This window comes from Chrysochloris asiatica, unplaced genomic scaffold, assembly GCF_000296735.1.
Source record: "Chrysochloris asiatica unplaced genomic scaffold, ChrAsi1.0 scaffold00356, whole genome shotgun sequence".
NCBI lineage: Eukaryota > Metazoa > Chordata > Mammalia > Afrosoricida > Chrysochloridae > Chrysochloris > Chrysochloris asiatica.
The window spans coordinates 1,048,624-1,075,420 of NW_006408874.1; the positions used below are offsets into that span (position 1 = coordinate 1,048,624).

Sequence of the window (26,797 nt, forward strand, 5' to 3'; positions counted from 1 at the left end):
GGGCAGTGTTTCATTCTCTTGTGCGTAAGGTCGCTATGAGTCTGTACTGACTCGATGGCACGTAACAACAACAACAAAGATTAAGCATATTCAGTTTCCCTAGTATTGCTAACCCACTGCTATGGAGTTGATACTGACTTAAAGTGACCTTATAGGACTGAGTAGAACTGCTACCCAGGGCTTCGAAGGCTGTAAATCTTTACAGATGCAGACTGGCTCATCTTTCTCCTGTGGAATAGCTGGTGGGTTTGAACCTCCAACTTTTAGGTTAGCAACCTATTACTTAACCCATTGCACCAACATGGCTCTTTTCAGTAGCTGTTGTTGTAGTAATTGTTGTTTTTTGAGGAAGTAGTTCATTCATTTCACCTAAGTTGTCAAATCTTTTCATGTTGAGTTGCTAATAGTATGTCCCTTTTAATAATTTCTTTCTAAATATTCCTTTGTTGTGAGAAAATACATAGCAAAACATGCACTAGCGTAGAGATGCTGAAACAAATGGAAGAAGTGAAGAAATATAAGAGGTGAACAGAAAATTTCAAAGGTCAACTGAAGAAGACAAAGTCAAATATTGTAATGAAACGTGCAAAGACCTGGAGTTAGGACACGTTCAGTAGTTCTCAAGCTGAAGGAACTGAAGGAAAAATTCAAACCTCAACTTGTGGTATTGAAGGATTCTATAGGCAAAATACTGAATGATGAAGAAAGTGTCAAAAGAAGATGGAAGGAATACACAGAGTTGCTGTATCAGAAAGAAATGGTCAAGTTTTTCAACCATTTCAAGAGGTAGTAAATGATCAAGACCAATGATCCTGAAGGTGCATCGAAGTCATTGGCAAAGAACAAGACAGTGGTAATTGATGGAATACAAATAGAAATCTTTCAACAAATTAAATTAGTACCCAAGGCACTCATTCATCAAGAAATTTGTTAAGAAATTTTGAAGAGAACTACCTTGCCAACTGACTGGAAGATATCTGTATTTTGCCCATTCCAAAGAGAGATGACATAATGCAATGTGAAAATCATCAGGCAATATCACTGATTTCCCATGTGAGTAAAGTTTTACTAAAGGTAATACAGAAACGGCTCCAACCGTGCATTGACAGAGAACTTCCAGAATGTCAAGCCAGTATCAGAAGAGGATGTGGAATGAGGGATATCATCGCTTACGTCAGATGGTTCTTAGCTGAAAGCAGAGAATACCAGAAAGATGTTTACCTGTGCTTTATTGACTACGCAAAGGCTTACGATTCTGTGTGTGTGGGGATCATAACAAGTTATGAACAACATTGTGAAGTATGAGTATTCTGGAACACTTAATTGTGCTCATGAGGAACCTGTACATAAACCTAGAGGCAGTTGTTTGAACAGAACAAGGGAACACTGAATGGATTCAAATTAGGAAAGGTGTGCGTCAGGGTTGTATTCTTTCATACTTACTCAGCCTGTATGCTGAACAAATAATGTGAGAAGCTGTTTTATATGAAGAAGAATATGGCATCAGGATTGGAGGAAGGCTGATTAATAACCTGTGATATGCAGATGATACAACCTTGCTTGCTGAAAGTCAAGAGTTAAAATACTTATTGATGAAGATCAAAGACCACAGCCTTTGGTATGGGTTGCACCTCAATGGAAAGAAAACAAAAATCCTCACCACTGGACCAAGAAATAATATCCATATTAATGGAGAAAAGATTGAAGTTGCCTGTGAATTCATTTTGCTTGGATCAACCATCAGCACTCATGGAAGCAGCCATCAAGAAATCAAATGACACATTGCATTGTGCAGATCTGCTGCACAAGACCTCTTTAAAGTATTGAAGAGCAAAGATGTCAGTTTGAGGAGTAAGGTGTGCCTGATGCAAGTTGTGGGATTTTCAATAACCTCATATGCATGTGAAAGTTGGACCGTGAATAAGGAAGACCATAGAAGAATTGATGCATTTGAGTTATGGTGTTGGAGGAAAATATTGAAAGTACCATGAACTGCCAAAAGAACAAATAGATCTTTGTTGGGAAAAATACAGCCAGAGTGCCCCTTGGAAGCCAGGATGGCCAGACTTAGTTTTTCATACTTCGGACATACTGTCAGGAGGGACCAGTCACTGGAGAATATCAAGTTTTGTAAAGTGGAGAGTCAGAGAAAAATAGGAAGACACCCCCCCCCCCACACACACACAACAAGATGGATTGGCACAGTGGCAGCATCAGTGTGCGCAAATGTAGTAATGATTGTGAGGTTGGCCCAGAACTGGGCAGTATTTTGTTCTGTTTTGCCTAGTGTGGTGTGGCATTTTAGGATAAGCACTGAATTGCTAATCGTAAAATCTGTGGTTCAAACCCACAAACCATTCCTCTGAAATCCTATACAGGATTGCTGTGAGTCAGAACTGACACGACAGCACTTAATAACATCAACAACACATGTACAGTCCAAAAAAAAAAAAACACAAAAAGAAAAAACACAAAACAAACTAACACCAATAAACCCACTGCCATCTAGTTGATTCCAACTCATAGCAGCCATGTATAGGTTTATTTAATAAGAGCCTTAGTAGCATAGTTGGGTTACAGTCAGCAGTCAGAATCTACCAGCTGCTTTGCTTTATGTTCCCGTCAAGATTTAGTCTCGGAAACCCTATAAGGGTCGCTGTGAGTCAGAACTGACTTGATGACACTTAGCAGCAGCAGTAATGAAAGGAATAAGGAAACATACATGTATTCCATCTTCCTGGAAACAGAAATCTCAAGTGACTGATTCGAAGGGCTTTTGGGTTGAGTAGTAAGATTCTCAGACCACCAACAAGCAGACTCTTTTGGATGCCAGAAGTGTAGAATCTGGTTAATGCTGGCCTAGTTTAATTGGCAGGGAAGTGGTTCAGGGGAAGTTTCATGTGGTATGTTTGTATGGGATCCAGATTTACAAAATGGGTCTCATTTTGTGCAATTCTGCTTGACACAGAACTTATGTCTCATCCTTTGGGCTCTTACAACTGGCTCAGATCTTTAGTATTGACAAGAGATACGATAATTTGTTTCTTCCCCTCACCCCCCAGTAACCAGCTGGTCAACCAGGAAAAAACAGCCAAACTAAATGTGCCTCTAAGTATTTCTAAAACACAATCCTCTAAGTCAGCATCCCTTTGGGTTTGTAATTTTTGAAGCCTTCATTTCATGTTTCACACAGAGTATGTATGCCTGTGGGCCTGGTGAAGGCTCTGCTCAGAGAAAGAAGTAATCAGGGAGGGCCTTGGGAAGCCATTCATTTCTCTGACTTAGTGGTTTAAAAAGTCTGGTGGGGACAGAGGTACTATATGGGCACTTTTGCACTTAGAGAGACTTGGCATTTTCAGCCAATCATAATTTGGAACTAGAGAAAGAGAAGTTGTGGGAGAAACAGTGGTTCTTCCCCTGGGAAGGCTTCCCTGGCTCATCAGGATGATGCAGGTAGAAGAACTGGACTGTAGGCCATTGAGGAAAGGAAGCATGGCAAAGGGACATCCACAGCCAGCTCTCCTTTCCTTCTGCACACCTGCCTTAAGCAGGGGCCTGAGCCAATACCGAGAACACAGCCATCACTCCAAAGACTCCTGCCTTCATAGAATGAAGACTCAGTTGAGAGATAGTCACTGTGTATTGCCATTTTATAATGGGGTGATATTTGTAAATTACTTCTGAGCATGTATAATTGCCATAAGCTCTCCAGAGAAGAGTCACTGGTATCTGGAGAGGGTATGAGGTAGGACTAGAATTGGTCTGGGCAGTCAGGAAGGGACGGTTGAGGAAGGGGCCTTTTAGTGGCGCCTTGATGGGAATGACTAGATAGAGGGGCTGAGGTAAACTGAGGAAACCACGTGCCCAAAGCCCCCCAGCTGGAAGGATCCTTGAGGAGACCTGTGTGTCTGGACTAGGGATGGGGGGAATGGCGAGTAGGCAGGATGGTGGGAAATGAGGCAGGTGGGTAGCAGAAGTGCTTGGCTTTCTGGACTTGTGGAACCAGTTACATAATTTGGATTTTATCCTTGAGAGGTTGTGATCATGGAAAGAACATGAACTCCTCATCACTTCCATCAGGGCTGCCATCCCTGCCTCTAACCTTGTCCTTAATGGCTGCCCTTATTCAACGTGTCCTCTGTACCTATGAGGCTTCCAGTCAGTACTGCTTCTGCATGGAATCTGCTCACCTACTTCACTGCTGCTCCAGTTTGCTCAGGCAAGCCTGGACACACCTTCCTGTCTCTAGACTGGAAGTGCTACAGTGCCATCAGATACAGGGGCCAGGTAGACCCTTGTAGAACTTTGGACCTGTCTGTGGACCCAGGGCTGCCATCAGTTCTGTCCTAGCAGATTCTAGCTCCTTCCTACCAGTTAACAGGTTGGATTACTACCCTTTGTGGCAGTTGTCCCTGCCTCTTTTAATGAAGGTTCCCAAATCTGACTGGGGTTGTCACCTGAAAATGTACATACTGACCCTGGACTCCACACCCAGATTGGATTCCTCAGGCTTGGGAGAAGGACTCAGTGGGAGCCCATTCAAGCAGGGATAGGTTCTTCCCTACTGTCTGACAAAGGCTTGAATTGTGCAGCTACCACCAGCCCATTTTAGAAACTCTCACAGCCCTTAGCCATCACTCCCCATTCCCTGCCTCCCCAGCAGCCCAAGACAACTGCTAATGATCTTTTCTGCATGGATTTTCCTTGATAAATGCCAGTGAAGAATGCCAACTCTCTTCTGCTTGACTTTTAGGTCTCCCAGCCTGCCCCACTGTGAGAACAGTCATGTGCCTTCCCTTTCCTTTGGCTGTTCCTGACTCTGGCAAGCCTCTCTTACCTACTCTGTTCATTCGGAAAAATTAGTGCTCTACTGTGGACCTTGAGGGCCCTTAAGAAGCCAAGAAAAGAGAATTTCTGGCTCACCTAGATGCTATGTAGCCTCTGACAAGTGGCCTTCACTGTCTGGGCCCCAGAGTGCCTAAAATGAGGTAGTGGGACAAGGACCTTCCACTCTGGAGAGTCCTAAGAGTCCTGGTGTGGCACTGTAGGATAAGTTGTTGTTGTTGTTATGTGCCTTCATTGAATGGATTTCCTCATAGTGACCCTGGATAAGGTTTCCATGGAGCAGCTGGTGAGTTTGCAGTCTAGTGCTGATCCTACACCAGGAAGTAGGTAATTTGTTCCTTTCCCATCCCTTTGTTGCTAGCTGGATTTAGGTGAAAGGGAGACAGCCAGAGCATCTGCTTTCTAACCCATGCTGAGTTTCTACTAAGAAGGATAGTTAAACAAATAATACTCTTGTTAATGCCCTGTTTAAGTTGATTTTATGTTGATTCTGACTAATAACTATTATGTAGGGCAAAGTAGAGCTGCCCCAAACGGTTTCCTAGGCTAAAATGTATAAGGGAGCAGTTAACTAACACTTTCCTCCTGCAGAGTAGCTAGTTAGAAGCGAATTCTTTAACCATTGTAACATCAAATGATGTGTTTTAAGCACTTAGGGCCAAGCACAGTACTGAAAGTTATGTTTTCCGTCATGCAAGTTTCTTTGTGATTGATATGTAATCAACACACCATAAAATTCGCTCTTTTAAAAGTATACAGCTCTGTGGTTTTTAGCATAACCACAAGATTGTTCAGTCATTAAACCAATAAACAATAAATAATCAAGCTAGTTGCTGTTGGGTTGATTCTATCACGTGAAGACCCGCCATGTACAGAGTAGAAGTACCCCATAGGGTTTTCAAAGCTGTGACTTTTCAGAAGCAGATAACAGGCCTTGTTTGTGAGTTGCCTCTTGTTGGGTTTGCAGTGCCAACTTTTTGTTGTTGATCATGTGTGCAACCCCAGGGCTCCAGTGTAGTCATTGTTGCTAGGTGTCCCCGAGGCAGCCCCGACTCAGGCTGAGCCATGTGTTACAGGTTCCAGGCCTTTCTTCTGGGCCACGAGGTGGGCTTGAACCATCCAACGTATTATCCTGCAGCACCACACCAGCATTCCCAGCACCTCTGAAGGAGGAAACTTGGTTTCTGTGTGTTAATGCTCACTCACCATACCCCACTTTCTGTGTTTATGGATTTCATATAAATGGAACCTTATAATATATATGGCCTTTTGTGTCTGACTTCTTATACTCAGCATAATGTTTTATGTTATAGCATGTTTCAGTATTTTGTTCCTTTCTTTAAGAAAACAAGCTTTATTCGGATGTAATTCACATGCCTTATGATCCAGCTTTTATGATCACAATCCACACATTTGAAGTGTACAGTCAATGGCTTTAGTATATTTAGAGTTGTTCATTCATCAGTACCGTCAAGTTTAGAGCATTTTTATCATCCCCAAAAGAAGTTGCATTTTCTGTCGCTGCCATTCTCCTATATCCTAATCACTACACCTCCTCCCACCTCTGGCATCTAACCATTAATCTACTTTCCATCTCAACAGATTTACCTTTTCTGGACATTTCAGTTATAATAAAATAGATGAACTTTTGTACCTTTTTTCACACAGCACAATGGTTCAAGTTTCATTCGTGTTTTGGCAAGATCAGTACTTCATTTGTTTTTATTATTGAATACTATTCCATTATATATGGAGCTCTGGTAGCGTAGTGGTTATGAATAGAGCTGCGAACCTTAAGGTCAGCGGTTCGAAACTACCAGCCGCTCCGCGGGAGAAAGATGAGGCTTTCTACTCCCGTAAAGATTTACACCCTCGGAAACCCTGTACAGGGTCGCTATGGGTCGGAACCGACTCGATGGCACTTAACAACAACAACAGTTTGCTTATTTATTTATTCACTAATGGATGTTTGAGTTCTTACTACTTTTTAGCTACAGTGAGTGAAGTTGCTATGAACATTCATTAACAAGTTTTTGTGTTGACATAGCTTTGGAGTGGAATTGTTGAGTCATATGGTAAATCCATGTTTAACCTTTTGAGGCACTGCCAGGCTGCTTTCAAAGGGGCTGCCCTATTTTGCACTCTTGTGTTGTTTGCCTGCATCATGTCAACAATCTTCATAACCTTGATGAAATGTAGACATAATGATTATCATCCCTGTGTTAGAAGAAGCACAGCCAGAGTGCTTCTTAGAAATCAGGATGGTCTGACTTCGTCTTTCGTACTTGGGACATATTATCAGGAGGGACCAGTCCCTGAAGAAAGATACCATGTTTGGTGAAGTGGAGGATCGGAAAAAAAGAGGAAGACGCCTCCCATCACCCAACGAAATGGACTGGCACAGTGGCAACAACTATGGGTTCAGATGTAGCAATAATTTTGTTTTCGTTTCTGTTGTTCATAGGGTCGCATTGAGTTGGTACTGACTCTATAGCATCTAACAACACTGGCCCCGACCCCACCCCACCCCACCCTTTTTTTTTTTTAACTGATAATAAACATTAGCACAGTTTTCATCTGTAAGTTCACACAGCTGGTCATTCATTGCTTATTGAGTCTTTGGCAGATGCTAGCTTTGATCACTAAAGCAACATCTCTGCTCACAGATCCTGTTTAGATTATCACACCGAGGGCTTTGGACTGTGTCATTCATGTGAGCTGACTCTTGCCTAGCAGTGTGCAGCAGCCATTATCACTCAAGTATTTTTTGAGCAAGATGCCCTTTTACCCTGATCAGGACCTCCAGGGGGCAGTCTGTTTCTTAGCGGTTACTATGTTGTTGTTATTAAGTGCCATCAAGTTGATTTTGACTCATAGTGACTCTGTATAGGGTTTCCAAATCTATACATCTTTATAGGAGCAGAAAGCCTCATTTTTCTCCCATGAATTGGCTAGTAGGCTTGAACTGCCTATGTTGTAGTTTGCATGCCAGTGTTTTCCTGCAGTATCCCCCCTGAGCCGAGGACCTCTTCCCAGACATCTCCCTGGATACCTGGGATCTGTCTGGCTGAAATGAATTCTGTTTTCAGTGAACCTGTTTTCTTTTTTCTGTTCCAGTAATCTGCCCTCTTTTTTTATCTCCTCCAGGCAAAACCCATCTATGGTGGCTGGCTGCTCCTGGCTCCCGATGGAACTGACTTTGACAACCCAGTACATCGGTCTCGGGTATGGGCACCGAGCAAATTCTCAGGGTGTGAAGATTCAGGGGTGGGAGGAGCCAGAGAAGGGGAACCATTGAAGAGTCAGCTAGCGGAATGGAAGATGGCATGGGGATTTAAAAATGGATCCTGGATGACAGGATGAGAAGCCGCACCCCTACCCCCATTTGGCAAAAGTCTCAGTGATTTGTAATTGTACATACTTCCAAATGAGATACCCTCTTATGGGTGCCACCAGTCTGGGCCAGCTTGACCCTGGAAACAGTAAAATTGAAAAAGCAAAGAACTATTTGGTAAACATGCTAATTCTGCTCCTGTTCCCTTCAATGCCCAGGCCCTACTTTCTGCTCCCTCCCCAGCCTGGGCTCAGCACTTGAGAACAAAGTCTTTCCTCATCCTCTCTAGACAGTGCATTTTCTGTTTTAAAGTTTTTATTGTGAATTGAGGGAAAGTTTACAGGGCAGATCATCAGTTTTACATTCAACAAATCATACACCTTGTTTCATTATAGTAATTATAATCCCCTCCATGTATCATAGTTAACAGTATTTCTCTCTATTCACTTAGCTCTTTTTTATTTTTTTAAAATACTCAGGCATGTATAATAATTTAAACCACCAAAGGGTACATTCTGCAAGCCTGCCTCCTGGCCGCTAGCTCTCAGTCACTCTCTTTCCTTGAATCTGGAGTCCTTAGCTGCTCCCTCTCTCCATTAAACTGTGCATTTTCTGTAAGGTAGAATGTTTATAGGGGAGAATGTGGGATCCCCATTTCTCTGGGGCAGCCCCAGGGTAGACCCCTTCTGGACAAAGGCTTCTGGGAATCATCAAGTCTGTGTGGTAAAGACAGCATAGTGCCTGGCCAACCTGAGGTTCGTTCTTTCGGTAAGAATTCTTTTGGGGTTCTTTGACTTTGCTTCAGAACTTATCTTCTTCTTCTTATGTACTCTCTTCCTTTGCACAGTCCCCGCAAGGGCCCCAGCTTTGCCCCTTTCCCATGCCCTGCTCCCTTTGGTGCCTCTGCATATTCTAGCCCACAGACCTTGCATTGTGTCTATATGGTCTTTGAGATTCCTTCTGGAATGGATTTTGGTTTCAAACACAACACATAGGAGCCTTAGAAATGTTTATTGGAAGGTGTCCAAACTGTTTCTCTCTAGACACCAGCTTGGAAGCAGCTCTTCAGCAGGTTCTCTCAGCAGACCCTATGAATGGTTCTGCTTGTGCCACCCAAGGTGGGGGAGCACAAGAACCACTGTGGGCTCCCTGAGACCGTTGCTGCTGGTGAGAGGGAGAAACACAGTTTCCTTTTAACGTCCGAAGAATCGCCATTTTCAGATTCTGTGGAGAAAATCATGATTATAAAAGGTGCAAATGTGGCCCAAAGCAAAGAGAAAGGATATTTTAGTTTTTGTGGCCTTAACTGTCAGTGAAAGTATAAGTATGTATTTTGTAGGACTTTTTGAGATGTTGAAAATGGGTCCTGGAATTTGAGAAGCTGTGCTTGTCAGCCACTGATTTAGACCAGAAGTCTCTTATTATACGAGGAGACTTCAAAAAGTGTGTGGAAAATGTAATTTTTCAATTCTATTTTCTATAAACTTTTTTAATCCCTTCATTAATGAACCCTTCTATCTATAAAATAACAGCGTAAATTAAGAGAGACACCCCTGAAAGTTCTTTGATTTCAGCATGAGACCACACTTGGCATCTCCATGACATGGCTTTAGGGATAGGGTAGCGAGTATAGGCCAGAGGGTGCTCTTGACACCTTGGATATTGGGGTTAGTCTCTACTGTCCCTGCTTCTCCTTGGTTTTGATTTTGTTAACCTTTTCATTCTCTATGGAGATCTCTTAGGTTATTAACCTTCAGGACAATGTCTTTCTAGCAGTTTACCAGGTTTTTTTCAAAAGAACTGAATCAGTGCCTTGGGTTAGTCTATTGTCATGTGAGATATTTCATCAAAGATATATTAGCATCGAGTATGTGATAAGCTGTGCTGGATATCATAACAACCATAAAAACTTTTTGCCACTGAGATGATTCCAACTTTTGGTGCCCTTGTATGTGCAGAATAGAACTGGGCTCCCAGTGACTGTGATCCTTTGGAAGCATATCATCAGACCTTTCTTCTGAGGTACGTCTGGGTAGGCTGGAACTGCCAACCTTATGACTAGTAGAGCCAAGTGCTTAACCATTTGCCCCATCCAGGGATGCTGCTGTGTAGCGTAAGGATTACAGAAAGCCGACTGAGGCATTGGTTTTGCTCCTAAGTAGCTTATAGACTAGAAGAAGAAAAGCAGGAGTGGGGAAGTGTCTTCTGGTTAAATCCAGATAATGCACAAGGAAACACACTGGGTGATTGGCTTCTCCTTCCAGCGAGTCACACTAGTTACGCCTTGGGCCTCTTTTCCTACCACTTGCCCCAGGAATGACATGGGTTAGTTAGATACAGGGAATTAGCAAGCCAAGATCTGGGATCAGAGCCCTCTTAACCATGCACTCTGTACTCCATTCCAGAAATGGCAGCGGAGGTTCTTCATCCTCTACGAGCATGGCCTTCTGCGCTATGCACTGGACGAGATGGTAAGTGTTCTTCCTCTGTTGGTCATGGGTGTTGTGGGTGAGTACAGCAGTCATGTGCCAGTGCGTGGCTTTCTGTCTGAGTGTCTGGAGCATTGAAGAATTTATGGCCACTTATGGAGATGACCTTTCAAACTCAGGGCATTGATTGACTGAGACATTTCTTTAGGGTCACACGTGAGAGTAAGCAGAGAGGGAGGAAATCTGTTCTGCTCAAGGCTGGTAAGAGGTTAGATTTAGCCAGAGCATTTTCCATTTGAAAAGTCAGTGTGATGCTCTGGAGGTTGACTGTGAGGAAGTGTTTTGTTCCCTTTAAATCTTTGGCTGATATGCTGGAATAGACTGGTGAACGCCCATGGCACTTTGAGGTGTGAGTGCTTGGGCTGACCCTCGTGAGTATATGTAAGTGTGTGTGTGTGTGAGTGAGAGAGAGAGAACGTATAGGCATTTGTATGCTATAGTCCCCAAAGTGCCTCTTAATTCCCGCTATTGTTAATTGGTTTTGCTCTTGGCTTAGTTTTTAGTCAAGCTCAGAGGCCTCTTGGTCATAGGGCCAGTGTTCTGGACTCCTGTATGCTCTACCACTGACCTGGTTTCTGCCTGTCTGCTGGGCTGTATGTCTGTGTGCTACTGTTGCTCCAGAGGCAACACTGAAAACCAACTAGGTTGGAATGTTCTAGATTTTCTTTTTGTGCTCATTTAATCTGGTGTTGAAGATGAAAGATTTGGCCACTTTTTCCTCTTTCATTTGAGTGTGAGGGTGAGTGGGTGCAGACTCATGACAGTATGAGTGTACACATGCAAGCGTACATTTGAGTGTTTGTGTGAGTCTATGTATATGCATGTATGTATGTGTGGGAATGTCACTAACCCTATGGTCCTAACCTTGTAGTAAAAACTATGATTTGATAAAGAATTTGTTCTAAGTCCAGCACAACAGGCATTTTGAGTCATGTTGGATACCTAAGTATACGCTGACATTTGTAGGATACTTTGGTGGTTTGTGGCAAAGCAGTGCAGTGTTTCCAAATTGGGACTGTCCTGGAAAATCGAGTCAAACTGTGTACATTCCATATGACGTTCATTTCTTTGCTGCACAGGTGAGAGTTGAGTTTTGGAGATGTGAGCAGGAAATTCTTTCTTATGTCCTTCTGGACTGTTTGGACACTGGACTTTAGGATGGTCATTATAACTCTTAGGTATAAGGCCGTGAATGGGACCATTTTACATGTAAGTGGTGATCTTTATGGTGTGATTGCTACTATGCATACTTTTTTTTTAAAAAGTTTTTTTATTGTGAATTAAGTGAAAGTTTACAGGGCAGATCATCAGTTTTACATTCAACAAATCACATACTTTGTTTCATTACAATGGTTATAATACCCTTCATGTACTATCAGTTAACAGTATTTCTAGCTATTCATTTTAGTTCTTTTTGTTTTTTTTAAACACTCAGGCATATATAATAATTTAACCCACCAAAGGGCACAATCTGCAAGCCTGCCTCCTAGTTGCCAGCTCTCAGTCCCTCTCTTTCCGTGAATTTAGAGTCCTCAGCTGCTCCCTCTCTCCATGTCCCCATCTCTGCCTCCTTCTATGGTGTTGCTACTTGTCTGGATAAGGTCCCACATTCTCCTTGTGCTCTTCTCTCTTGATGATCCTAGGGTCCTCTGTTTCTGGACTGTAAGATTAACTAACTCCCCCCTTTTTGTTACAAAACTTCTACCTTTACAGTTGTGACAGTCGCAAATAGTCATTATAACAATTACTATTAAATCATAAGAATCTTATCCCCATCTTTTCACCAGATCCATCTAGACAAGATGAAAACTATTCAGTGGGGACTCTTTCTTCTCCCATACACTGTTAAACTAAACTCCCTCTTGAAACCTTGTAAGCCAGTCACTTTGTGCCTTTATCACCCCCTCATTTTAGGTAGCCAATGTCTAAGTTGCCGGTCCCTATCTACCCTGTGTACAGAGGGGATAGTATTGATACTTGATTGAAGACTCCTTCCCTCTCTGTTGGTATTTTGAGCTACTACCTAGCGTAGTGGTTACGAATTGGGCTGCGAACGTTAAGGTCAGCAGTTCGAAACTACCAGCTGTTCCGCAGGAGAAAGATGAGGCTTTCTGCTTCTGTAAAGATTTACAGCCTCAGAAAACCTGTACGGGGTTGCTATGAGTCGGTTCTGACTCCACGGCACATCACCACCACCACCACCACCTCCATGAGTATAGGTCAGGTTCATCAAATTGTAGCAATTTAGCCTCATTTCCCTTATCAAAAAAAAAATTATTTTTCATTTTTTAATCTTCTTCTAGTCGAGTTCAGATTATCAAGCCATCGAGGCTAAGCCAAATGGATACTGCCTGCAAGTTTGGGTGTTGTTATGCATCTCCCTTCACTTCATATCAGCTAGATGCTTCACTCTCAGCTCTAGCCCTCCATGACTATGGCCTTGTCCATGGGCTCAGATGTTCCCAGGTCTCACCACACTTTGGACCAACCAGCCCTTCCTCTTCTCTTTCTCATCTCCAGGTCGACGGGAGTCAATGGAACGTGGTTGAACTCAGCTTATTTCTTCATTGCTGACTTTTCCCCTCTTCCACTCACCAGTAGACCAGTGTGGTTGCCAGGAAGCTTACATGCCTGCTTATGTGTTCCCTTTGAGTTTATCTTAGAGGGGGTTTGACCTGAAGGGCTATACTTTTGATAATTAATCACAGCTATTAATTCATCTAATTCAACATAACTTTTTTATGTTTTTGAGATGAATTTATAGTTGTGATCCTTAGTTTTTTTTATTGACTCTCTCACTTCATTAATTTCTTTTTAGAAACAGTTTTTTTTTTTTTTTTTCAATCTTCTTTCTGATCAGTATATTGTACACAGTGAAATGGACCACAAAGGGTATTTTTCCATGGAAGTATCTGCAATCTAGAGTGGTTTGGAAATACAAACTGATCGCGTGGTGGAATTCATTAGAGGTCAGGAGATGGAAAATGACCCCTGGCTTTTGCCCTGGAGGAAGACGCTAGCAAGCAGGCAGGCAGGCTTACCCCAGACTGGGTGCTAGACTCCACAGAGCTTTGAGGGTTACTCTCCCCCCCTTGCCTCTCTGACCCTTTCTTAGTCCAGCAGCTAACAGTCTAGAAGGAGTCTTGTAGAGGAGATGGCAGGATTATATCCAGACTGGGCAGGATCCATGAGCCATTCCCAAAGCAGAGCTCCCTGAACTTTATTTGGTGACCAGTATTTCAGGCAGGAGATCTTTATGTAGATCCAGTAGAACCCATAATTCACTTTAACGCAGTTGCACGAGTACAAAGAGGGTAACTGCCAGGGGTGCAGTGGTGCTGGCACTCACACAGAGCACACACTTCATTGAGAACTGGCTCTCAGTAATTGAGACCAAACCAATATAAATATGTTGTCTCTCAGTAACCTGGCTGGTGACTGACTGGGTAACATTTCATGTGATGCTGGGGCGTGCCAGTGATGGGGAAAGAAAGAAGCCCCCCAGACTTTGCATTGAAGGTAGACAGGGGGAGCCCAGAGTTGCAAGTCTGATGGGGCCACTCTCTGGCAGATGACCTCCAAGCTGAAGGTGGTGTTCCACTAACACTTTGAGCCATGAATGCAGAAGAGAGCAGTGGCAGTCAAGTTGAAAGGCCATCAAAGCCACAATGCAGGATTACCAGGGGGATTCCTTGTTGTATCAGGAAGTCCCCATGGGTGGAAGTTGCTCTCTGAGCCAGATTGATGGTGGGGCTGATTTCCACCATAGTTAGTGGCCAGTTCATGTAGCTTCACCATGGAGGCAGGTCCCATAAGTGAGAGCTGGGGTCTCTAAAAGCCCAGTGATTCCCACTGTGGCTTGCTCTTTAGAGCTGTTCCAAACAAGTGAACAGTCTTGAATCCAGAGCTGCAGCATTGCACTCAGCTTTATCCTCATCTAAGACCCATGCCCCTGTTAGACTAGTGAAACCTGGGCCAGGGCAGGAGAACATCTTTCCAGGCAGGCTGTGGGGCAGTGAATTACTTAATATAGTTCTTCTAGCTATGGGCTTATGACAACGTCAGTCTTTTTTCCATTTATCATGTTATTTATTGGTCTGTTTGTGAGGATTTGTGTTTTCTTTACATTGAGGTACAATGTAGTCTTTGATCTTCATCAGTAAATATTTTCAGTCCTCTTTGCTTTCAGAAATTGAAGTTGTCAAATACTTCATTTTGCTTCGATCTACCATCAACACCCATGGAAGCAGCAGTCAAGAAATCAAACATTGTATTTTATTAGGCAAATCTGCTGCATAAGACCTTTTAAAAGTGTTTAAGAGCAAAGATATCAGCTTGAGAACTAAGGTGCGCCTGACACAAGCCAGTATGCTCAATATCCTCATATGCATGTGAAAGTTAGGCAGTGACTAAGGAAGACCATAGAAGAATCGATGCCTTTGAGTTATGGTGTTGGAGGAGAATATTGAAAGTACGATGGGTTGCGAGAAGAACAAACTAATCTGTGTTGGATGAGGTACAACTAGAATGCTCCTTAGAAGCCAGGATAGCCAGACTTCGTTTCTCATACATACTTCAAACATGTTATCAGCAGAAGGACATCATGCTTGGTAAAGTGGAGGGACTTGGAAAAAGAGGGAGACCCCAACAAGCTGGATTGGCACAGTGGCAGCAACAATGGGCTCAAGCGTAGCAGCAGTTGTGAGGATGTAACAGGACCAGACAGTGTTTCGTTCTGTTGGACACAGAGTTGCTATGAGTCAGAACCGACTAGACAGTATGTAACAACAACAGCTATGGTCTGTGACTCCCACAAAATAACTAGATGGGACTGTGCAAATAAAATGCTTGTAGTTTAACAATGCAGACCAGATGTAGGGGTGAGGGAGATGGCGCTATGTAAATAAATTCTGTGGAATCCAAACAAGGGAATTGGTCAGTTTTGCTATTCATCTAGGCTTAAAGTGAGCCAATCCTAGAGGCAGAGAAAGGGGACCTCATTATCATCAAGTAGAGTCAGTACATTTTGGACGTGGGTCCCTAAACTGAGAACCTCCTAGACCCAGGAGACAAAGAGCTGTAACACCAGAAGACAGCAAGAGGCAGTAAGAAGTGACAGCAGAGATACAGCAAAGGCAGAACCAGGAGACCTGTGCAAGATAGTACAGTGGATTTCTTGGCCATGGAGAGAGGCAGCTCTCTCCATGCTGACCCATGGAGCAACAGAATTGAGCACCTTTGGATAGGAGACTTGCTGATGGGTGCCTCCGGGACTTATTGGCAGAGCTAAAAAGCTTTGTAATACTTGCTGGTAGGGCAGAGACCAAGCTGAGAGGCCTATGGGCCAAGGTAGAAATCTGCTTTCGGGCATGACTGAGAAGCAGCTATCCTGATCGAAGAACTGTATCCTAAGATGTTCCTGATCCTGAATTGTAATCTGTTTATTTGCTCAATAAACCCTATAACTATGAGTATAGTCTTTGTGAGTTCTGTGTGGCCATTGTAGCAAATTATCAAACCCAGATGAGAAGTAGAGAGGGACAGCAGTGGGAGAGACAACTGTTGTCAGAATTAGTAAAAAGGTTGGAAAGAGAAGTATATCTGACCTCTGCCTCAGAGGAATCAGCCTTGGGTTGCTGCTCTTGATTGTCTTTCTTCTCCCTTGTGAAGTTAGATGAAGTCTGGCAATGCTACGCCATTTTTACACTACTTGTAACTGGGCTGACTTAGGTGATTTGGGGGCTATTTCTATTTTTTGGACTTGAATTGTGGGTCTGAGCTGGGCTCTTGTGATTGGGACCATGTGCAGTGTCTAGATATAGTGTTGGTTGTCACCAGTGGAGTGGGAGAAATTGTACTAGCTAGACATCATGTAGCTCCCATAGAAGAGACTAATTGACCCCAAATGTTACAGTGTCAAGGGGGAGAGACCCTGAGTGATTTGGTCAGTGGTTTATTTAAATGTTTATTTTTTTAATTAAAGTATGAATTTGAGTTTTGATTAACTGTCATGAAAAGAAATACCTGCCAGGTCTCTGGAGAGAAGGTGGGGCTGGTGCAGCATGCAGCATGGATACGCCTCCTGGCAGCGAGGTCAGTACCAGCGTGGAATGAGGTCATGGTCTGGAGGGTGGCTGTGGGCACCTGCATATCAGGTGGCCAGAGCCCAGCAAAACTGCTTATGTGTGTTTTCTACTGGAGGCTTTCCAGGTTCTCTGTCCTGCCACAGTCCTCTCTGAAAGCACTTGTCCTCCAGCTCTCAGCCCTCACTCAGCATGTGGCTGGCTTCCTTTTTAGCCCTTCTACAGTGAGAATCTACTGCCTGCCCGAAAGAGTAGCACTTTGTCTGGCCCATTCCCTGAGCCCTTAGTCACAGTCTACTTCAAGTTACTATTTGACTCTTATACAGTATTAGTATTTGTATTTGCTTGTTTAAATGTTATCCTGCCAACTTGATTGTGACTTTTTCATTGTTCTCCTGATAATTGCCGCTGTCTCCCCTCAGTGTCTGGTTGGTACAGGCTTGGCAGCACACACAGTAACCAGCCCCGTAAATACATTACTGCAGAATTTTGACTGCTATCTTGGGAAAAGGGTGAGGTGGGACCTTGGATGTTCTGGGAGAGAGATTAGGACTGTCTGGTTCCTTGTGGCTACTCAGTAGACAGATAAATACCTCAAGGGCTCTGAGAACAGATGTGAGAGGATCTCAAAGACCCCAGCCTGGGAAGGTACAAGAGTAGACGGTTCCATGTCTGAATGGAGGAGGTGACTTGTGGGCCAGCTGGGCTGGCTGGTCATGCCCAGAGTGAGGGGCTCCTGCTGGGGTGGAGCCCTTTGGATGTAACCCAGCTTCTGACCATTAGCCTTCTCTCCCAACACTTCTGAGAGGGGACTAACTTTTGGGAATCTCTTTCCTTTTTTGGGAAATTTCTTTCTCGATACACCCACATACCCTGTAACTGGTGGGTGTAGAGGAGAAACAGATTTCCCAAAAAAGGAAATATCTCCCAAATGCAGGCAGAGGTGAGGTGGGCTCAGGGCAGCCTTGCAGACAAGTGGGAGCCTGAGACGTTTGGCTGGGCCTCTGGGCTTTCAGGAGTGGTTGAAGAAGGATCTGGAAACCTGAGTCTTTGCCTTTCTTCTCTGCTTTTCTTTCTCCCTGTAAAATGGACTCTTCTGTTATTCTACCAGTTCTGCTGCCGTTCTATGCCTTGAGCTTTTGGGTTTAGACACTGATAAAACGCTAAGGTACAGCTGTCGTCAGAGCTCAAACGAGCTAGAAGGTTGTCCCAGAGAGATGGATGATCCCAGAAGGGAAGCTACATCAGGGCAGGTGTGGATGCAGGTGGGGGCAGCCTGACTTCTTTCTTGCTGTTGCTCTTCCCTCCTGGAAGCAAATAAAAAAAATCGTCTTAAGGCTTTTGAATTATAGCTGCTCTCAGACAAATGGCCCCGAGTCTCCTTAATGAGGAAACTTGCAGAGATTTGTAACCCATAGTTCCAGGCCACTCTTGTTGTCTGGTGTTTCTGTCCTTCCTCAGCCGAGTCTTGTTATCATCTGTATGCTTTTGTAGGGGTCTGTGTTAAGCACCTTTAACTCAGTCCTCACCTGTAGACTCTATGGGGAACCTTCAGCTCTTGCACATGTGACGTTTTCAGGGCAATCTCTGGCCTCGACAGGCCTGTAGCTGTGATGGTCCCAGCAGAGAAATTGACTTGAGGTCACTGTTTATTCCTGAGTAGATGAATGGGGTTGGACTAGATGATCTAAAGGACTCTTTACAAGCAATTTAGGTTTCTGTCTTTTTTGAAGGTTTTGCTTCTTGTAGGAGGACAGAATCCAGGAGGTGAGGTGGCCTTGCTCCCAGGATCTTTGCCCAGCTCATTCTGGCCATTTCCTGGCATTACATAGAACCCTAAGTACTGTACAGTTGAATGGGTAGAGGGTATCACAGCATGGCCCTGCCCTGTCAGCTTTGGTACTGCTGTTTCAGGTTTCTCTCGCCCTCTGTAGTCACTCCCCAAACCATCTTCTCCCAGACCTTCTACTGAATCTGCATCTCTGCAAGTCTGACAAAAACTGGCTTTTTGGTGTGGCGCCGAGATAAAGTGCTGGACCGCTAGGTCAGTTTAACCTTGAGATTGATGGTTCAAACTCACCAGCCACTCTTTGGAAACCCTTTACAGGGAACCAACTCGACAGCACTTAATAACAACAAAGCTAAATTACCACTCCCAGTGAGGTTTGCAGGACCTGCTTTCATTTGTCTGCGGTGTTCCCCCCAGTTTGGAACTCTCTAAAGTATGCAGCCTGAGCAAATGAGGAAAATGGGTTGTTCCCTCTGTTTTTGTTTAATTTTATTGCGGTAAAATTGCCATTGTAACCATTTTAAAAATGATAATTCACTGACATGAGTTGCATTCCCCATGCTGTGGGACCACCCCCACTCTCCAGTTATCAATTTTTTTCATCATTTCAAAATGAAATTGAGCAGTCACTCTCCATTTCCCCCTTACCCCAACCACTGGTAACTTATGTTAAACACTATTTTTATGTTTTTACCTATTTGAGGTATTTCATATATGTAAGATTATACAATAATTGTCCATCTGTGTCTGCATTATTTCACTCAGAATGATGATTTTGAGGTTCATCTTCCCAGTATTGCATATCAGGACTTCATATTATGTTTATGACTGAGTAATGTCTAACCTATTTTTGAGGCACCGTCATGCTGTTTGAGTCATTGGTAACCACAGAAGCTACTGGATTCTTCATAATGAGCTGTGTGAGACGGGCACAAAACTGTAAGAAGGTCCCTTTTGTGGCTAAGCTTACACCCTGTTGGGAATCTCATTGACATGTGGAAATTAAATGCCATACCCAAATGATGATGTATGATATTAAAAGTAGTAGTTTGGGGAGTCAGAGATGCCTTTTTTGAAGGAGAGAGGAGGCATTAGACCTCTTTCTGCTTGTCATGGAAATGAAAAGAATAGTGCTCTGCCAGGCACTGTGTTTTGTCTTGGGGTCATTATCTCACATTGTTCTTACAACAATACTGTGAGATAAGGTGTTATTGTTTTCAGTTCACCAACCAAGAAACCAAGGCCCAGAGAGGTTGTGAGGTCGTGTAGCTGAGATTTGTGTCCGGCCACATTCCAAAGCCAACATGTTCTTCCCATAGTTCCTACTGCTGGCTACATGTATGGGATAGGATTCATTTGAACTCAGCACAAATTCAGTAAATTGGTAGATTGGAAAATATAGATTCAGGTACAATGAAGGAGGAGGAAAAAGAAGTAGAAAAGACTGACTCTTCTTGCAAAGGCAACAATCTATTTAATGTTTGTGATAAATCTAGTTCAGTATTACTGAGTGGACAGAAAGGACTGTGCTGCTGGGTGGATCATGTTGAGTTGTCAGGGTCCCACATGCATGTGTGTATGGGCTTTCCTTACCACTTAAGCAACTTTGTGACCATAGTGAAGTGGATGTGGCATAGGCACATTTGGTGGTGTGTCCAGTAGAGCTGGAGAGGCAATCGTGGCAGACTGTGCGGGCAAGTAGGGAGAGGTTATGTGAGAAACCCTTCCCAGCCTTCATATCATAGATCTGCTCCTGTGTCTGTAGTCTCTTTATAGCCTGTATTGTCACTTGGCAACCATGGCAAATTACCCCAAGTAGCCACACCTATTGCTGCCCTTCAGGACTCTTTCAAGATGTGGGTGAGAACACTGTGTCTTAGAACCAGGGTAATTTTGGACTCTAAGGGAACCAGCATTCGAATTGGAGGAGAGGTAGATGAGATTTTCCTGTTGCCTGCTGCCTAGTTCCTTCAATGCATCAGGCATGGCTCCAGAGAATATGGGGGAGCCTTTAGGAATCCAATTTTACATTGCAACTTACATTTCAGGTGGGAAGCACCCAAATGACACACAGTTATTGTAGACTGGAGGAATCCTTAAGTAAGGTGAGAGGAATGTGGTGTGAGCTGAGCAACTGAGATCCCTCTGTCTTCATGATTGTAGAAAGACTGGTGTACAAGACGTTCATTGCAACACTATTCACAGCAGCTGAAAAGTGACTATAGCACAAACAGATGAATGCCTAAACAAAATGTATATACATACAGCGGAATACGACTCAGCCATCAAGAGTAATGAAGTCCTGATGCATGCTCTCACAAGGTTGAATCCTGAAAACATGCTGGGTGAAAGAAGCCAGTCACAAAAGGCCCCGTTTGAATATTGTATTGATTTATTGATTGATTTATTTTTTAATTAAATGTTTTTATTGTGCATTGAGTGAAAGTTTACAGGGCACATCATCAGCTTCACATTCAACCATTCATATAGCTTATTTCATTACATTGATTATTATCCCCTCCATATATCATCAGTTAACAGTGTTTCTCTCTATCCTCATCTTTTTTTTTTGGGTGGGGGGGGACTTGCCTTTTTGGAATTTACATTCTCGGGTTTTAGGGAAGGTTTTTACATTTGTCTGTGGATATCCAGGGCTCATGTATGAGATTACTAACAAGCATTACTGAATAATCAGATGAGGGACAGTTTGCTATGTCTACTAGGTGGCTAGAGTCTGATCCTCAGAGCCTTTGAGTATTGTATTTAAATGAAATGTGCAGAATAGGCAAATCCATAGAGAGAGAAATTGCGTTAGTGGTTCAGGGAATAAGGGGCTGATGGTGTTGAGAGACAGTGGCTGAGGGGTGTACAGGATTTCTTTTTGGGGTGATGAAGATGTTCTAAATTGAGATTGTGGTGATGGCTACAGAACTCTGAATATATTAAAAACCACTGAATTGTGCACTTTAAACGGTGAATTATATAGTATATAATTTACACCTCAACAAAGCTGTAATAAAGAAAGAGGAAACTTGGTTTAGTCTACTTCATTTCCTCCCCAGCTTGGTATTGTGGAAAAATTACTGGATCGGGAATCAGATCAGACAGCTGCCTCTACGTGGGGCTCTGTGACTTGAGAGTCTGTACCATCTAAATACGAGCACCACCACCCAGCCCCAGCTGCTGGCCATAATACAGAGGCCAGTGCAGTATCCTGGCTCAGCTCCTCCGTGTCTTTAGAGAAGCCAGACGTTAGGACTTTTATTGGTAGTCATCTGATTGTTTACAATATTGTTGTTTGTTGAGTTGGCGCTGACTCATGGCACCTACATGGAACAGAACAAAATGCTGCCTGGTCCTACACTGTCTTCGTGATCTCTGGTCGGTTGGAGCCCATTGTTGCAGTTACTGTCAACCCATGTCATGGAGGGTTTCCTTTGTTTTGTTGACCCTCTACCAACTATGATGTGCTTCCTTATCCGTTGGTCTTTTCTGATGCCATGTCCAATGTAAGTCTTGCTATCCTGGCTTCTAAGGAGCATTCTGGCTGTACTTCTTCTGAGATAATGGTGTATTTGGTATTCTTTGCCAGCACCACAATTTGAATGTGTTTTAGTTCTTCTGTTATCACTGCCTTTTTTCTTATATATAACTTCTTATTGTGATGATTGAAGGTTTAGAGTAGATCATCAATTTTACATTCAACAAATCATGTACTTTGTTTCATCTCCATTGCAATCCCCTCAATGTAATATCATTTGCCCGTCCCCTCCCCCCGTTTCTTGGTTCTGTTCCTCCTCCTTTCTCCATCCTTCGCAGTTTTGTCCTTAAGTCATTGTTGCTCTTTTGATTTCAAATGGTTGTATGCTGTGTATACCTCACTAGTGTTGTCCCCCTCCCCCATCTACATTTTTTCTTTGGATGAAAACTGAAACATGAGAGTGAGTTTCAGTTCCAGACCTGAAGGAGGACCAAGGGCCATAGTCCCAGGGTTCCTCTACTCGCTATCTGATCAGTAAACCTGGTCTTTTTTATGGTTTTGAGTTTTGTTCCACATTCACCCTTACTTTATCCAGGAGCTTTTAATGTGATCCTTTTGGTAGTAGTAGCTGGGTGCCATCTAGTTTTTCTGATCTCAGGGTCATGGAGACTCTTCATGTCACCATGGACTAATTGTTTCTGAGCATCTTCAATTTTCATGATTCTCCTTTCCTATAAATATTGAAAGAACAGCTGTACCTTAGATGGACTCTCATGAGCTTTTAAGATCCCAGTCTCTACTAACCAAAGTAGAATGTAGACCATTGTCTTTGTGGACTATGTTAATACCAGTTGACCATGGTGTTCTTCGAGACTTGGTTGAAAATTATCTTGAGTTCCTAGGCCCAGCAACTCATTCCCTCAAGGTGTTTAGTAATGTCTAGGAAGCTTTCATTATTTTGCCCATGTATGTGCCACCACATTCATGGATATGTTTGCAGCAGAGGAAAATGTTGTTGTTATTAAGTGCTGTCGAGTTCGTTCTGACTCATAATTACCCTGTATAGGGTTTCCAGGGAGCAGCTGGTGGGTTTGAACTGCTGCCCGTGTGGTTCCCAGTCCAGTGCTGATCTTATAGCACCACACCAGCCAAGGAAAATACCCATGTACAAATAGCTGCTGTCAAACCTTTATATATTTGTGGATATACTCCCATTCTGTCTGTGTATGTTATTGTTAAAGTGCCTTCAAGTCCTTTCTGACTCATAGCGACCATGTATAGGGTTTCTGAGGAACAGCTGGTGAGCTTGAATCGCCTACCTGGCAGTTCAAACCAACCTTGCATTAGTCTGCAGTGCCACATTGTATAGATTACAGTATTTACCTCTGTTCCCTTTGACTTTGGCACTCCTCCTGTGTTTTTGCTCGCCTTCATCATTTTTCTGCCAATCTTCCTCTTGTATATTGCCTTTCTCTTCACCCATTGAACATGTGTCTACCTTCTGTTCTTCCCCTAGTAACCATCAAATAATATTTCTTTTAGTGTGAAATTTTCTTGAGTTGATACAATAATGGTTTCATACAGTATTATGTGTCCTTTTGTGATTGATGAATTTTGCTGACCATAATGACCTCCAGGTTCATCCATGTTAATGAGGTATTTCGGAGATTCATACTATTCAGTTTTCTGCTTACACCAGTGTTTGTCCGTTCTTCCATTAATGAGCGTTCTTCCATTGGTGATCTCCATCTATAATGTTATTGTGAATAGTACTGCAATGAACATGGTTACGTGCATACATCTGTTCATGGCACAGCTCTTATTTTTCTAGGATTTATACCAAGTATAGGAATTCCAACTTTTTGAGGAAGTGTCATACCGTTTTCCACAGTGGTTGCACCATTTCACAGTCCCACCAGCAGCATAGGAGGGTCCCTTTCTTGCTACACTCTTGCCAGCATTAGTTGTTTTCTGTTATTTGAACTTTGCTATTAAGGCTGGGGTCACATGCTATCTCATTGTTGTTTTGGTTTGCATCTCTCTAATGGTTAATGATGGTGAGCATTTCTTCATATGTGTATTGGCAGCTTGAATTTTTTTTGGTGACATGTCTGGTCATGTCCTCTATCCATTTTTTTAGTTGTGTTGTTTGTCTTTTTCTTGTTGAGGTTTCCTATAAATTTTTAGTGATTTGTACCCCTGTGTGATATGTCTTGCCAAGTTTTCCGCCCAATCTGTGGGTTCTCTTTTTATTTTTTTGGTGAATCTTTTGATGTACATTGTTGTTGTTTTAAGTGCTCTTAAGCTGGTTCCAACTCATAGCGACCCTCTATAGGGTTTCCAAGGTGTGGCTGGTGGGTTTGAACCACCAACCTTGCAGTTAGCAGTCCAGTACTTACCTTACAGTGAAACACCAGGACTTTGATGCACTAAGTGTTTCATTTTTAGGAAGTTCCAGTCATCTAGTTTGTGTTTGGTAGTATATCAGGGGCCCTAAGTCTGCCCCTGTATTTTCCTTGATGATTCTAATAGCTCTAGATTTTACATTTAGGTCTTTGATGATGTTGAGTTCATTTTTGTATATGGTGTGAGATATGGGTCTTGTTTCATTCTTATGCAAATAGATATCCAGGTTTGCTAGTACCATTTGATAAAAAGACCATCTTTTTCCCATTTAATGTGTTTCAGCCCTTTGTCAGCTGAGCATAGGTAGATGGGATTACTACTGGATTCTCAATTCCTATCCACAAGCATGTTAAATTTTTTTCAGTTATGTAAGTCTTTTCTTTACAGTGTTTTATAGTTTTCTTTGTGAGGACTTTTGTGTCTCTGGTTAGATATATTTCCAAGTATTTCATCTTTTGAATGATTAAATGAAAATTATATTGTTTTCCTGATATCCTTTTCAGAGTTTTCTTTATTGGTACAAAGGAATTCAGCCAGTTTTTGTATATGTTAATGTTGTGTGCTGCCACTTTACTGAACCTTTCAGTGAGGTCAAATGCGTTTCTCACTGAATCTTTAAGATTTTCTTATTCCTCTTTTAAACATTGTTCTACTTTTGTATTCTTGTGAGGTAATTTAAAAGACCATGGCTTGAGTCAGGTTCACATTGGTCATAAGTGTGACATTTTTGCTTTTTAAAAAAAATGTTTAAGCAGATTTTCCCAATGCAGGGCATCTTTGATTCCTTGACTGCTACTTTCATGGGCATTAATTGTTTGTTTATTGGCACAGTTTTGAGCATTTTTATTTTGTTGTTGTTAAGTGCCGTTGAGACGGTTCTGACTTACCTCTACCCTGTATAGGATTTCCGAGGAGCAGCAAGTGAGTTTGAACCACCAACCTTGCAGTTTTTCAAATTCATGTTTAGTTGTAATCCTACTGAGTCTTTGCCCTTCATCAGTAGTTGCTTTAAGCCATTCTCACTTTTAGCAAATAGAGTTGTATCATCTGCATATCACTCATTGTTAATGAGTCTTCCTCCAATCCTGGTGGTGCATTCCTTTTTACATAGTTGAGTTTCTCAGATTATTTGCTTGGCATTCAGATTGAATAAGTAAAGTGAAAAGATACAATCCTGCTGGACACCTTTTCCAATTTTGAACCACACAAAATCTACTTGCTCTGTTTAATATAAAACAATAATTTTATATAAAAAATTATTAACAGCAACAAAATGGGTCAAACAAAACTTAATTTGGCCAAAGTTAGGCTGTGCGTCTGAACTTGTACCCTAGACTGTTTAAAAATTGTAAACTTGTACCCTAGGCTTTGCTTCTCTAGAGGAAATAATTCAATTTGGGCACCAGCATAAGTGTTAGAGATTGAATAGTCTATAATTTTGCCCTTTCGTGGAGTCCTGGTGTGCCACTGTGAGTTAATGCGCTGAACTGCAAAGTTGGTTGGAACCACAATGTTGGTGGCTCAAGCTCACCAGCAGCTCCTCGGAAATCCTATACAAGGTTGCTGTGGGTCGGAACTGACTTGATGACACTTAACAATTACAGCAACATGTCCATTTCTTAGGCATATCATGCATTTTGTGTGGCTGGGAAGGGGTAGAGGTGAACTATAGATACCCAGAGCCAAAAGAAGATAATTTCAGCTTATAAAATTGTGTGGTGACCAAGACAGCCAGCCTGGGAAAAGCTCCTTTTGAGAGATAAGTAGTGTCTTTGCTACCCAGCCTGTGCTTCCCATGAGGAGGGAGGAGGAGAGGAGTCAGCCAGCTAGCTCTCTGCAATATATATATATCGCACAAATATGGTTGGTGATGAGCCGTGGGGTCGGTTCCAACTCATAACGACCCTGTATAAGATTTCTGAGGCTATAAATGTTTACGGGAGCAGAAATCCTCATCATCTTTTCCTATGGAACAGCTGGTAATTTCGAATTGCAGACCTTGAGGTTAGCAGCCTGACTCAGAACCACTACGCTACCAGAGCTCCGTCTATATAAAACAAAAATCATTTAACTATTTTAATTTATTCTATTTTTGCTATAATCTTTATTAAGGAGCTCTAGTAGTGTAGTGGGTTATGAGTTGGACTGCTAACCTCAAGGATTAGCAGTTCAAAACTGCCAGTTTCTCCACAGGAGAAAGATGTGGCTTTCTGCTCCTATAAAGATTTAGTCTCAGAAACCGTATACAGGGTCACTAAGAATAGAAAATGACTCCAGGACACACCACCACCATAATCTTTATTATTTCGTTTCTTCTGGTGACTGTAGGCTTATTTTTTTAATCTTTTTCTGATTATTGAAGATCTTAGG

General features: G+C 42.6%; 1 protein-coding gene across 1 annotated transcript in view; it reads left to right on the forward strand.

The window, feature by feature from the left end:
- MPRIP (myosin phosphatase Rho interacting protein) overlaps positions 1 to 26,797 on the forward strand; it is a 250,666-nt gene that overhangs the window by 82,094 nt on the left and 141,775 nt on the right. The window contains exons 2-3 of the mRNA XM_006876142.1: positions 7,993 to 8,070; positions 10,585 to 10,650. Of these exons, the coding sequence (XP_006876204.1) occupies positions 7,993 to 8,070; positions 10,585 to 10,650 (144 nt within the window). The remainder of the gene's footprint in view (positions 1 to 7,992; positions 8,071 to 10,584; positions 10,651 to 26,797) is intronic.